The sequence below is a fragment of the Mustela erminea genome, chromosome 21, assembly GCF_009829155.1.
Source record: "Mustela erminea isolate mMusErm1 chromosome 21, mMusErm1.Pri, whole genome shotgun sequence".
Classification (NCBI taxonomy): domain Eukaryota; kingdom Metazoa; phylum Chordata; class Mammalia; order Carnivora; family Mustelidae; genus Mustela; species Mustela erminea.
The window spans coordinates 37,584,516-37,597,683 of NC_045634.1; the positions used below are offsets into that span (position 1 = coordinate 37,584,516).

General features: G+C 44.0%; 1 protein-coding gene across 2 annotated transcripts in view; it reads left to right on the forward strand.

The window, feature by feature from the left end:
* CSMD1 (CUB and Sushi multiple domains 1) overlaps positions 1–13,168 on the forward strand; it is a 1,941,062-nt gene that overhangs the window by 1,808,003 nt on the left and 119,891 nt on the right. For both annotated transcript variants that reach the window (XM_032328946.1, XM_032328947.1), the window contains 2 exons: positions 282–428; positions 4,985–5,173. In XM_032328946.1, the coding sequence (XP_032184837.1) occupies positions 282–428; positions 4,985–5,173 (336 nt within the window). The remainder of the gene's footprint in view (positions 1–281; positions 429–4,984; positions 5,174–13,168) is intronic.

A 13,168-nucleotide genomic window follows, 5' to 3' on the forward strand; every position in this document is an offset into this window, starting at 1 on the left:
TTCATGTATCTTAATTGTTCCTATCTTATAGTAAGGTTCATATGATCTATGTCTTATGTGTTAATGTGAAATGATGTTGATTGGCTATTTTCTTTTGTTTGTTTTTTGATCAGGGAATTTACTTGTTGCTTTATTCATTTGGAACTCAGTCTACTATGGAAATAAGTGGAAATACCTATTGTACATTTAGACTCCTAACTGTGATAAAAAACTAAAAGTAGTCTGCATCTTGTAGGTATGAGCTCATAACTGAACTTCTTTTGGTTTTCTGTTTTATTTAGGTTCTTCTGGTCAGAGTCCTCTGTTGGTGGTCTTAAGTGGGAACCACACTGAACAGTTGAATTTTACAAGCAGGAGCAATCAGTTATACCTTCGCTGGTCCACTGATCATGCAACCAGTAAAAAAGGGTTCAAGATTCGGTATACAGGTTCGTAAGTGAAGCTTACAGTCAGCGTAACCGCGTTTTTAATACAAGTGATCTGCAGTAAATAAAGAAAATGGAGATAGAAATTTGTAATGTGAACCTGATATCCAAGGATGAGAATTAAGTCCCATAGGGATAATACGATGGGAAATCACTCTGAGTAAGAGGTGTCTAACCTAGAGCAAAGAAACAATTTATTGATTGATATTTTAATAATGATTGCTCAAATCATCAAGGTTAGAATTCACTTAGGGAAAACAAGGGCATTGCCTCTAAAAGATAAAGAAATATAATATAAAGCTAATTTTAAATTAGGTTTAAATGCTAAAGAGACAAACAGGAAGGGATATTCCTATTGATGTCAATTTTACAAGTGATAATCTCGTACTATTAGTAGTTTGTCTTTTTATTCATTATCTGTGTGTCTCTTCATATTTGCAGATTACGTATATAAACACACATGTAAACACATACAAAATTAATACATATTACAGATGTATGTATTTCCTTATCAACATTTTCCTTTGTCCTTTCCTGTGTATTTCAATTATTCTCTGCCAGTGCTATTTGTACTAATTAAGGCAGCCAATGTATTTATGTTCTTTAAGTCCTCTGTACATCTGTCAGTATGACCTGACCCACCCCTAATGTTTTACTGTCCTACAGAAAAAATAGACAACTTAAATTCCTCATATATTTTAATTAATGACAAAAAATAAATATCCACGTTTTTCTCAGTATCTCACTCAATGATTTCCCGCAATGGTAACTGAGCTAGTTTCCCTAAGGAGGGTGCCCACCGGCTATGTTTAATTGAGCAGTGGCTTCCTGGAGGGCTGGGAAGTCCTCTCTTGGTGTTGGACTTGGTCAGTGCTGAGGGGCGTCGTGAAGAGGAACAGCAAAAAGGCACAGTAGTTTAAAGGATAAGATTTCAGCTCTCTCTGGTTGGTAGACATCGTGGAACATTACAGAGTATCAAGGGTTTGAAAAGGCTTTAGATGTGCGGAAGGTGGGCATGAAATCATTCTTTCTTGATAAAGTTTAATCAAACACACCCAGACCTTCGTGCCTCTCTCCTTCTCTCAAAGTAGTCATTCAAAATGCTGACTGACAAAGGGCTCAAAGTTGAGATTGTTTCCATTAGGCGGAGTTAGGAGAGCATTAGGACGATGACTGGATTTGTGTCCATCATTTCTTGTTTTGAAAAAAGATACTGAAACCTTTAGAACCCTTTGAATTTATTTCCAAGGTGCAAAAACAGACATTGCAGGGGAAATCATGGTGAACCTAATTGATTTCCTTCTACCTGTGGCAGATCACTTAGTAGCCTGGTGATGTGATTATACCTTGAATTCTGCCTTTCAGGGCACATTTTAATTCATTATAGAACAAGAAGATTCTCTTTGTTAAACTGTGTTGGGAGAGTAGGAAATTGGAGAATTTCAGAAAAGCTGTACTTTTTTTTTTTTTTTGGTCAGTGAATACCTCTATCTTTCACCAGGTTTTCATTTTAAATTCGGTGCTTCAGTGACCTCTGCTAGGAGTTCATCGCCAGTGGTGTTAGCACGGGAATGAGATCAGCATGTCTCCGAGATGTAGTGGAGTGAGCAGGGGGCTCTAGCCTGTTGTCTGACCACACGGCGTATCTGACGGCTCTGTTTGCCCCACGTTTACGAAACACTGGTCATCCGGGCTAGGACTGATACAACTGAGCAACATAATTTGAAAGCAAGAAAGACAAAGCCAGGGCTGTCCAAAGGCGGTTCTCGTCAGTGACTGTACTGTGCTAAGTGCACGCACAGTTAGTAATGGTTCTTCCACACTGAGTGCACCGCGTGAGCTTCCGGATGGGGACTGTTAAAGATAGAGGTGGGTCAGACATACATCCAGATATTCCAGAGTCTCTGACTTGCCCAGTCTTCTCCCGTAGTGGACGCCTCCCTGCTCTTCCAACGCTCTACCAGCAGCTCTGAGGTGGGCATCGGTCCTCTGTGTCTTCCTAGAGCCAAGAATCAAACGGGGGGCCGCGTGCTCTGATCTGTCCCTTTTGTTCTCAGGGCTCTCTTTTCTCCCCTGGGCCCCTCTCTAGCTCTCTCGTTCTAGGTGAGTTAGGAAAGAAGAGGTATCTTGAAAGCCCGGTGATAAGAAAAACATAGTAAATAGGAGAGAAATGGACAATCATCAGACTGCACAAAGTTGGACAATCTCACACATTATATCCCTTAACAGACTAAACTATGACAAAAACCATGCGTGACATGCAGTGAATTATGTGGTCCCTTGGTCCCTTCAGGGCCGTTTCAGACTTAATCTTCTCTCTCTCTTTAGAGTAAGACCGACAGTCTGCTCCTTCTTCCTATCAATTATCTTTCTGTTTTGTTTTGGTTTTTGCCGTTGTTAGCCAAGGTGCCTGGTTATACTCATTCCTTCCCTAAAATAAATACTTTCATTCATTCAAAACTTAGAAAATTGGGTCTGGAATGAGGACATAAAAAAATGGCTTGGCCCATGGGGCAGCGAATCAAAAGTTTCTCGCAATACTTAGTTACTTAGTGAAATTTCAGTTAAGAAAAATCAGTCCATTAAAAAAAAAAAAAGAAAAAGAAAAAGAAATGGAATTTCTGAAGATCATCCAGCTGAAGACATTCTCTGAGGACACTCCTTACCGCAGCATGGTGGAGAACCCCGGCCAGACACGCAGACACTGCTTCTGGGCAATGCTATGATAGGGAGCCTTCAACAAGTTTCTTCTGCATTGCCTTCTAAGGACGGGTTCCACATTAAGCACTCAGACTTGTAGGTGTGTTCGTCTATGGAACCCCACGGGGCTGGTGGTTTATTTAAACCTCTTCTTTCCAAAGGAAACAGCATTTCTAGTCCTTCACAACTTTCTTTATTTTATTGTTTTAATTCATCGGAAGGGAGTTCGTAGGAGTGTTTGCTGCAATGAAACTGATCTTGTAAGAGTGAAATTAGTTTCTTTCTCTAAATGTGTAAATAAGACGCAGAGCTTTTAGCCGTCGGGATGTTGTATTCTATGTAGGTGAGACTCACTCTAACAAACGCCTGTCCCCAATTTTAGAAAGTTCCTTCACAGGCAATGACTAAAGCTATTGGAAGATTTGTGTTGACCTGGAGTAGTGCATTTTCTTAGAGATTTTAATTAAATCCCATGTGTTAAAAAGAAGGTTCATATCTCCGTTATGGTGCAACTCACAAGACCCACTTAACAGCAGCGACAAAGAAAGAGTTAATGGCTTTAACGGCAAAATGTTCTATTTTTCTATTTTCTCCATATTAATGATGCTTTTCTTTTCCAATATTGAGAATAGTTTTGTTTCAAGTAAGGTGCTCAGAGCCGCCCCTCCTTGTTCTTATTCTGGTGGCAGTCAGCTTACTTCAGTGTGTCGGCCTTAAGGGAGTGAGTGAGGGAATCCAGCAGGATTCTTCGTGTATTTCCTCCCAGTGTTCAGAAAGTTGAGACCCTCCTTCGCACAGAGCAATAACTGCCTGTAGTCCAAACTTCAAAATAAGAGATTGGACCTTGGCTCTAGGCTTTTAGGATGCATTTTGGTTTTGTTTTGTTTGGTTTTAGACTTTATGTTTTTAGAGCGGTTTTAGGTTCATAGCGAAATTGAGGACAAGATACAGAGAGTTCCCATGTATCCCTTCCCGCTGCAGACACAGCCCCCACCCTGCTGTCAACGTCCCCTACAGATGGTGCGTTTGTCGGAATCCGTGAGCCTGCACGGACTCCTCATCGTCACCTGGAGCCCGGGGTCTACATCAGCGGGACTCTTGGTGTCGTGTACTCTGTGGATTGGACATGGGGTAATGACATATACCCATGGTTACAGTATCACAGAGCAGCCTCACTGCCCTAAAAACCCTCGGTGCTCTACCCGTGCATCCCTCCCTATGACCCTTGGCAACCACTGCTATTTTTAGGATCCCTATAGTGTCGCCTTTTCTGGAATCCCATACTTAGAGTTGGAATCCACAGTCGGCAGCCTTTCCAGGCTGACTCCTTTCCATTGGTAAAAAGCACGTAAGGTTCCTCCTTTTCTTTTCATGGCTTGATGACTCCCTTCTTTTTGGTGTCTAAGAATATTCCACCGTCCAGATGGGCCACTGTCCGTCCATCACCCACTGAAGGGCGTCGTGCAAGCTTCAAGCTTGAGTGGGCCTGAGTCGAGCTCCTGTAAACATTCACGTACACGTTTTCTTTTTCTTCTTGTGGACCTACATTGTTAAGTCTTTGAGCAAACACCAAGGAGGCTGACGGCTGGACCGTAGGGTGATAACATGTTTGTTTTATGAGAAATTGCCACTGTCTTCTAATGTGGTGATGCCACGTTTCATTCCCAGCAGCGGTGAGCCGGAGGCCCCGTGCCAGACTGTGGTGTGTGGGGATACTTGTTAGAACACGTTGACATATTGGTGCTGGTTTCCCACTGTTTGAACAAGAAAGATACTTCATTTATATCCCTTTAACAGAGAGAAACCCCTGGTCTCTCCTGTTTATTTATTTACATCTGGATGTGCTCGTGTGTCCGCAGCGCCCTACTGCAGCCTGACCCACACCCCGAAGAATGGCGGTGTTTTCAATAGGACCACAGGAGCACTGGGGAGTAAAGTGCATTATTTCTGCAAGCCCGGGCATCGGATGATTGGCCACAGCAACGCGACCTGCCAGCGGAGTCCAGGAGGCATGTATCAGTGGGATTCCCTCGCTCCCCTCTGCCAGGGTAAGAAAGGTGCTTTTTCATCCCCAAACTTGAATTCAATTCATTGTTGTTATTTGAATCACATATTGAGAATTACTGCAGCGGCGGCGATGGATAAAGGTAAGGAAAAATTGATTGTGGGTTTATAGAAGTGCAAATTAAACTTTCCACCGGCCACGCAAACATTTCTGACATTTACACTGGGCTTGGTGTAGCTTTACAGCCGGTATTCAGAGGATGGTTGGATGTTCACTGGAAGCCGGGTGGTTACCCTAAAGCTTACTTGTATTTCATTTTGAAGGAAAAAATGTGTAATTTGATGTAGATTCAAAGGAATGTTTCTTGACAGTTGTATTAATTAAAAAAATCAATTTACTAAAACCCCCTTTTCATAATTTAGATTAAAAACTCATTCTTTGAGCCATACGTCATATATTTCATTTTCCTTTGGTCATTTAAATCTAGGACTTGTTAAAGTTGCTTTCAATATTTCATGCTTTTTTGGGAACTTTATCTGTCATATGCATAAAAATCAAATTTTCAAATAAGGCATTTTAATTTTAATTGAAGACTTTGGAGTCATGAAATTTTCATAGTTTTGCCTTATCGGGATTTATATTCATAATAAAATATATTAGTCTTTGAAAGCTAATTATGATTTATGAGTAGAGCCTCATATTGGTTTCCGTTTTTCCTTTTTTCATAGATATTAGATTTTCTGGTATTTCTCTCTGAGACAATAATGGATATTTATCCCAGTGACTGTATGTGTCTTTAAGCAGCAGAAGTCAATCAGACACGTAGCTTGCATTATTTATGTTCCAGCTCTGGACATTCTTTATAAATATAAGACAAACATGAAGATCCCAAAGCTTCTTTCATTCAGAATGATGATTTCATTCTTTACAAGAAGAAATAATTCTCATTTTCTTTTAATTGTCTGTTACTCTACGACAGAGACTCTACTGCTCAGAGAGTAGCTCTGGCAACTGTGTGTCCTGTGCCCTGGGGACAGGATGCCATCCGCAGCAATCATGACAGAACCCCAAAGTGGACAAGGGTGGGGTGCGGGGCTGGGGCTCGAGCAGCGTTGGCAGAGGTTCCAGAGTCGGGATCTCTAGAGCCTGAGTCACAAAGGAGAGCTCAGGTGGAAGGTGCTCTCAGAACAGAAGACACTAGAGGCCGGAGGAGAGACCCTGGGGTGACGGGAGGGACATGGGGGACCCACAATCCGGGCACGTTCCGTGTGTCTTCCTGCTCCTGCTTCCTCTGTCTGGAGACCCCCACAGAGCTGGAGACGCGGCTTGCTCTTCCTATGAATGGCTGAAAGGAACAAGACGAGGTCTGCAGGTGTTTTCCGATACCTGTGCCCCCTCTCCTCTCCCATCCCCTCCCTTAGCAGAACTATTTAGGGCTGCAGTTAATGACTCAGAAATGGTGCACCAAATCCCAGGTCCTCAAGGAGCCCGTGCAGTGTGGGCTGAGAATCCGAGTGAGTGTGACGCGTGTGTGTGTCATTTGTGTTGTGCGTAACTGAGAATAACACAAGCACACAGCATACGTGGCGTGGAAAATTAGGCTGGCTACCTTCAGATTTCTTCTGGGCAATAAAGACCCACAGGACTGTGTTCTCCAATGATCACACACCCCAGAAGCCCCTTCTTCCCACAACAAACCCGCTGTGTTTAACCCATTTCGTTAAGTGTTCTGAGAACCAGGCAGCCCGTAGGACCGTGTGCTTTCTTTATAAACTACGACTTACAAAACGGGAGGGGGGGCACTTGAGAATCACCTTGTTCAATTTACTTGCTTTGGAGTATCTAGAACTGAAGCCTGTAAAAGTTAAAGTGACTTACCAATAATCGCAAACACGTTGACCCAGAATCCAGACCTTCTGCCCACACTTCTGTGTCTGAATCAAATTGTTTTTCCGCCAAAAGGAATTCTTCTCATAAAAAATCTTGTAGGCACCAACTCTGGAGAGAATCTGTATTTTCCATATTTAAATCCATTTCCTTGGAAAAGTCTTTTGTCTTTCCGTCGTAGGTATTTACAATTTGTATAAAATAGCATTTTAGTTATAATAAGATACAAAATGTTTTCATCATATGTGAGGCTATAATAAAATTGACAGAGAGGGTGTGCGCTATGCAATCCCTGACCTGTTTGTTTTCATAGAGAGGCAGAGCGACATTAATCATGATGACAGTGTTTGTAGATCAGGGCCATTTTTGTAGGTGTAAAACCTAATGGCAAGCGTTAAAGACCATACGTCTACTTTGACTTCAACCCAAACTTACCTCTGAGTTAGGCACGGCAGGTGGTAAGACATCTTCCCAACCCTTAAACCTCTGAAGGTCCAGGGGGAGCAACAGATGTTGGAGGCGGTGGAGACCGTTCAGCGTGACGTTCAGTGACAGTAGGTACACATTGAGTAGAAGTGGCAGAGAAGGTCAGGGATACTTCTGCCGTCATGCGTCACCGGGGCTAGAATCTGCAGGGGGGCGGGGGGAGTGTCATGAAAGATGGGTTTGCGGAGGAGATGGGCCTCTCATGGGAGACCCTAACTGCCAGTGTCCCTGGCTTCCGCCTCCCGTCCTGTGACTGGTGCCTGTGTATCGACAAGCTGTGGGCTATGAGGGTGCCTTACATATCTCTCAGAGGTACGGCCGATGGCGGGCCACAGTATTGCCTGGAACACAAGGGTACTTAGACGCTTGGGAGGGTGTGCTGGGTCCTTGAAAACACAGGGGACATAGGTCTGTGAGAAAACATATGGGACATACTTAGGAAGAAGCACCAGAAGACCTTGTGACGGCTGCAGAGGGTCAGGATGGGAACACGGTCAGTGAGGACGTTCAGTTTAGTTTCCCTTGCCGGCAGGGTGATGAACAGTCCTGCTCTGTGCGGAGGCTCCTGGGCCAGGCCGACGTGCAGCCCCCCAGGTCGCCGTAGGCAGGCTGTGTCCCGCAGACGCTGGTGCTCAGAGAGGTCATTGTCTCAGACTTCTCAGGGCACCACCAGTGAATGCATTCAAGATCCTGGCTGTGTCGTTTTTTGCGTCTCATGAGAGGAGATACACCCTGGTAGGTTCTGTGGGACCAAATCCAGTGAATAAAGTTACGGTTAAACAGTGCATGTTCCGGGACAAACGTGAGGCTGAAGGCCCCCCACCCCCAGAACGGGGCTCTCTGAGACGCGGGACCGCAGAGCACACGTGCTCCAAAGCGGTCGGTAAGTCCTGTAGTCCATTCTCTCCGAGGCCTTGGGGGTAACTGGGAATTTCATTCCTGAAGCCACGTGTTGAAATATTCTAAGACCTTTAGCAAACTCAGGGATCACCGTAGTTATTATAATTATTTCTATCTGAAAATAGAAGACTTGACAATCGGAATGAATGAATGAATGAATGAATAGATAAACACATTTCTCTTGAAGGCCCTGGCAGTCTAATACTTAACATTATTGATGTGTAGTTAATATTTCAACGTATTATGTAAGATTTCAGGGCCCTTTCTTGAGCTGCAATTGTGTTTTCTCAGTGATTTGAGCACCACTCCTTTTAAACTTACAGAAGAACGAATACAAGTTACACCTTTTCTAACTGCCCACACATTGTGTCCGTCTGCGTCCCCAGGACACCCAGCCCGACCCCCTGTCACTTATGGCATCTGGTAAATATTTCAAATGCAAAAACTTTATAAATCTATGACCTCATGAGACACATATTTGAGAATGATTTTTTTCTTTTTCTTTAAAAACGATCATCATCTTCTGCCAGAATCTTTCAACTTCTCTTGTTTTCTTTGACTTTTTTTCTCTTGTTTTCATGGACTTTTTCGCAGCGGTGAGTCAGAAGCACAGAATTTTGGGAGAAACTTAGGGGCTGATGGTAAGGGAGTCCTCATCTCTCTGAACCGGGGCATTTTGATGCCTCGCTCTCCGGATTGTTGAGAGGACGGAAGAAACAGCCTAGAATCACTCTTCAAGACTCAAACCTGAGCACTAGTGCTTCCTGTGAGGTCTGGGGGCGGGTTTGGGAGGCTTCCCCCAGACTTAGCCATGGGCCTGTGGCTCGCAAGACGCAGAGCTTGTGATTCGCAGTTAGAGAATTCTGGGTGGGATTAAACAAACGGTCGGGTCGTCTGTGAGTGAAAAAACTGCAGGAGGAGAGATGTAGCTGCTGGTTTCGGGGAACTGCAGGTTGTTTTTCTCCCTTTGTTTGACCTTTTGAACTATTTTTCTCAGAAATCTGTATTGGTTCATATCCTCCCTGATAAAGCCAAGCATATCTTCTGTCCTTCAGGCTTCATTTCCTGCCTGAAAGCAAGAAACTCTGCCAAGCAGCTGTTTCCATTATCAATACATTGATCTCATTCATCTTGAAGAGGCGCCTGAATTAGAACTGAGATTTTCTCTATTATCTCAAAGACCCAGGTAAACCCGGGCAACACAGCTCAGGGCTTTCCATCTTCCCGTGTTAAAGAGACAGCAGCTCCCAGAAGCCATCTGTCTTCTCTTTCTTTTTAAAAAATGTAAATTTTATTTTTGTTTGTCTCCAGGTTTTATTTAAATTCTAGTTAGTTAACACATAGTGTAGCATTAGTTTCACAAGTAGAATTTAATGATGTGTCATCTCACCCGGCGCGCATCCTGAGGGCTGGCCGTGATGCCCACCCATCCCCCGTCCCCCGACCCCGGCCCACCCCTCCAGCAACCCTCAGCTTGGTCTCTGTCCTTAGGAGTCAGTTCCCTGGTTTGCCTCTCGCTCTCGCTCGCTCGCTCACTCTCGCTCTTTCCTTCTCGAGCTTGGATTCTCAGCCTTTTGTCATCTGTAGCTTTAGACTGGTGCCGACACTGACCACTGCTCACGCTCTGCATTGTGCAGGCAAAGAAGAGTAGGAAACATGATCTTTCGTCCAAATTATGTGATTAAGCGTCTGTTTATCAAGTCAGACCTTGAAGATGGAGAGACCTAAAAGCCTAGAGGCGTGTAGCTGCCTAATAAAGCTGTAGCCACGGATGTGAAGGTCATAGTGCAGTGTGGGGGTTGGATGATGAAAGTGGGGTGTGGGGCTCTGCTGGGAGTCAGGTGTGGCCTGCATGTCTGTCTCCTCACTCTTTAACCAGTGTAGATTCCAAATCTATAAAAGGTGACTTTCCCAAGCAACACAAAGACTGACCCCTGAGATGGGATTCGAACTCGTGTTTCAGATGCAAAAATCCAGGTATCTCCACTGTGGCATACATTACCCCGTACGCATTGTTGCTGCCTCCTGAAAGACCATCTTGTAGAAGGAAACTATTTGCTTTATTTTTTTAAAATAACAACATTATAAAAAATTAGGAGGATATGTTTGGTGAGTTATTTTGTAAATTAAATGTGAGTTATTTTGTAAATTTTAATAACATTTTAAGATTTTTGTAAATCTTAATAACTTACTTATGAGCATAAAATGCATAGGTCATTATGAATCTTGGCTTGATTTTTTTCACATGCATCATTATTTGCTTCTATGAAATGGTCGAGCTTCTATGTGTCATGGCAATAAGGTAAGGCTTCTAGAAATTCAATAAAATGTTTTTTTTTTTAAATACCAAATCACATGTTACATTATATAAGAAAATATGTATATATACGCATGGAGGCTGTGGTCATTATGCCAGCATATTCTATGTTCTTAGGTATGAAGCCGCATAGTTCATAAAGCCAAAATCTGCCAATTGCTGCACATTTACCCCTGGTCTCTTCATGGGATTTGAGTGATTAGATTTTGGATATTTCAGCCAATCTCCGAAATTTAGATGTGGATCCTGGCTGTCCCCAACATTCACTGACTGATGTGACACTGAGCAGGAAATTGGATTTCTGTGAGGTTCAGCCTCCCCTTCTGGCCTTGGGGACAGGAAGACCCCACTGCTGCCTTATTTGAAGGCGTAAGTGAAAAATTTGACATGAAACCTTTACCCTTGAATATGTACTAAGAGATGGCCAATAAAAAAGGACTCTTTCACGTTACAAACATATTTCCATCCATGAGTGTTTTCAGAAAGTACCTGTCCACTTGCTTCATGCAGAAACTTTATGAACGTCCAATTAAAGTCAGGAATATTGAAGTCACTAAGCTGGGGATAGATTTCTCTTATTTTTCATGATAATTGAAATGAGGCAGCAGCAAACTGCTTCTGTACAGGCCACTTAACAAATATTTTAGTCTTTATGAGTCACTTAGAGTTTCTGTCGTGTAGCCTTCATTTGTAAATTTCTCACAAGCCTTCCAGTTGAGCCATCGCTAGTGGGTGAGCTCTACGAAAACTCGGCGGCTGGTCTGGACCCTCGGGGCATGGTCTGCCAACCTCTGACCTAAATGATGTGGCAGGATAAGACCAGAATGAAGATCCTAATTCAGCCAAGACCAGTTATCTTCTAGAGTTTACAAAGTGGATCTCAAACATTTTATGAATCACATAGAAGTATCTTCTATCATGTACAAAGACCAGCACATTTATTCACTGATTTAAAGAATGCATCTTCCCTGCTCATGCCTGGCACGTGCTGTATACCCCACAGTTCCCTGTTTTCTGTCTGAGTCTGGGACGTGTTCATAATAAAGCAGTAGTGAGTGCAAATGCACATAGAGGGTAATTTTGTATAATAGTACTTGTTATTTGAGGCTCTTAACTTTCCTGGGCCAGGAACTACCCAATGCACAAGCAGGAATTTTTTCTGAGAAATTCCGGAGTTGTACAGAGGAGGGCACCTAATCAAGGTCACCTTGCATTCAAGGAAATGCCTCTGATGTAGTTTTTGCACTGAACCCTGGGCAGTGCTTCTGACGTGGAATATTTCCCCAGACCAGCAGCGAGGACCACGTGGTGCCCTCACACCTGGAGCTTTGTTCTGGGGAGGACCTGCCCTGGCAGCAAAGAGGAAAGGGTCCCCGCAGAACTTTCCCCTGGAGCATGAGGCTCCTGCACCAGTTAAAGGCAAAGAGGAGTGGAGATTGTAAAATGCACTGCGCGATGTTTAAGTTACTGACTGACATTGAAGAGTAGGTCATGGTCTCTCATGATGAGCCATGGTGAGGTGACAGGCTGCTCCCGCAAAATCGACAGTGTGAAAGCGTCCGTCCCTGGAAGGGGGCAGAGCTGCCCAGGCAGGGAAGTGGACAGTGAGCCCATGCAGGGGTGCTGCCTGGGAGACCCCAGGGGCTCACAGGAATAAGATTCAGGTTCCCAAAGCAGCTGGCTTTCTAAATTCCACAAGTAGAGAGAGCTGAAAAGTAGAAACAGAGTCCACAGCTCAAAGAGAGGGGTGATAAGTGCTGGAGAGTCTCAGGGTGATGGACAGGACGAGCCGCCTTACCACAGACCACAGCAGGTGGAATGAATGACCTTGCTGAGACTGAAGACAGGCATGGGCGATTCCGTGTCCACACACTCGTGCACCTGTTGTCTCTGCCTCGGCTGTGCCGTGCCAGTACCTGGCGTCCGAAGTCACCTTTGCGCTGCTGCCCATGACTTCCCCGGGGCAAGCCACTTTCTGTCTCCAGGGGGACTTAGGGGCCCTACCCTGGGTCCCAGAATATCTTTTTGTATCCACATATCAGCACTTCCCACTTTGTTTTGTCCGGATGTCTGTCCGTTTCTTCTCCCGGACCCGTGCTTCTCAACTTCCACAGCTCACAAGAGTCATCAGGAGTTCTTGTTAAAGAGGGAGACCCTAACTTCCAGCTTCCGTGTTCTCTGGTTCTCTGGCTCTGAATGAGCAGGTCCTACAGAGTCTGGAACCTGCAGTTTCAGGAACATGCTAGATGATGTTGGTACAGGGATCTGAAGACCGCGTGTTACAAATCTGCATTCTAAAGAGAGAGGCATTTTATATTGGAATCCTCGGCATTTTTCCTGGATCATAATTGTCATCGATACAAACTTATGGATAAATAAATATGGTCTCACCATCCCATCGATTGCCTTCTTTAATATGATTTCTATCATACATGCTGTTGCGGGGTG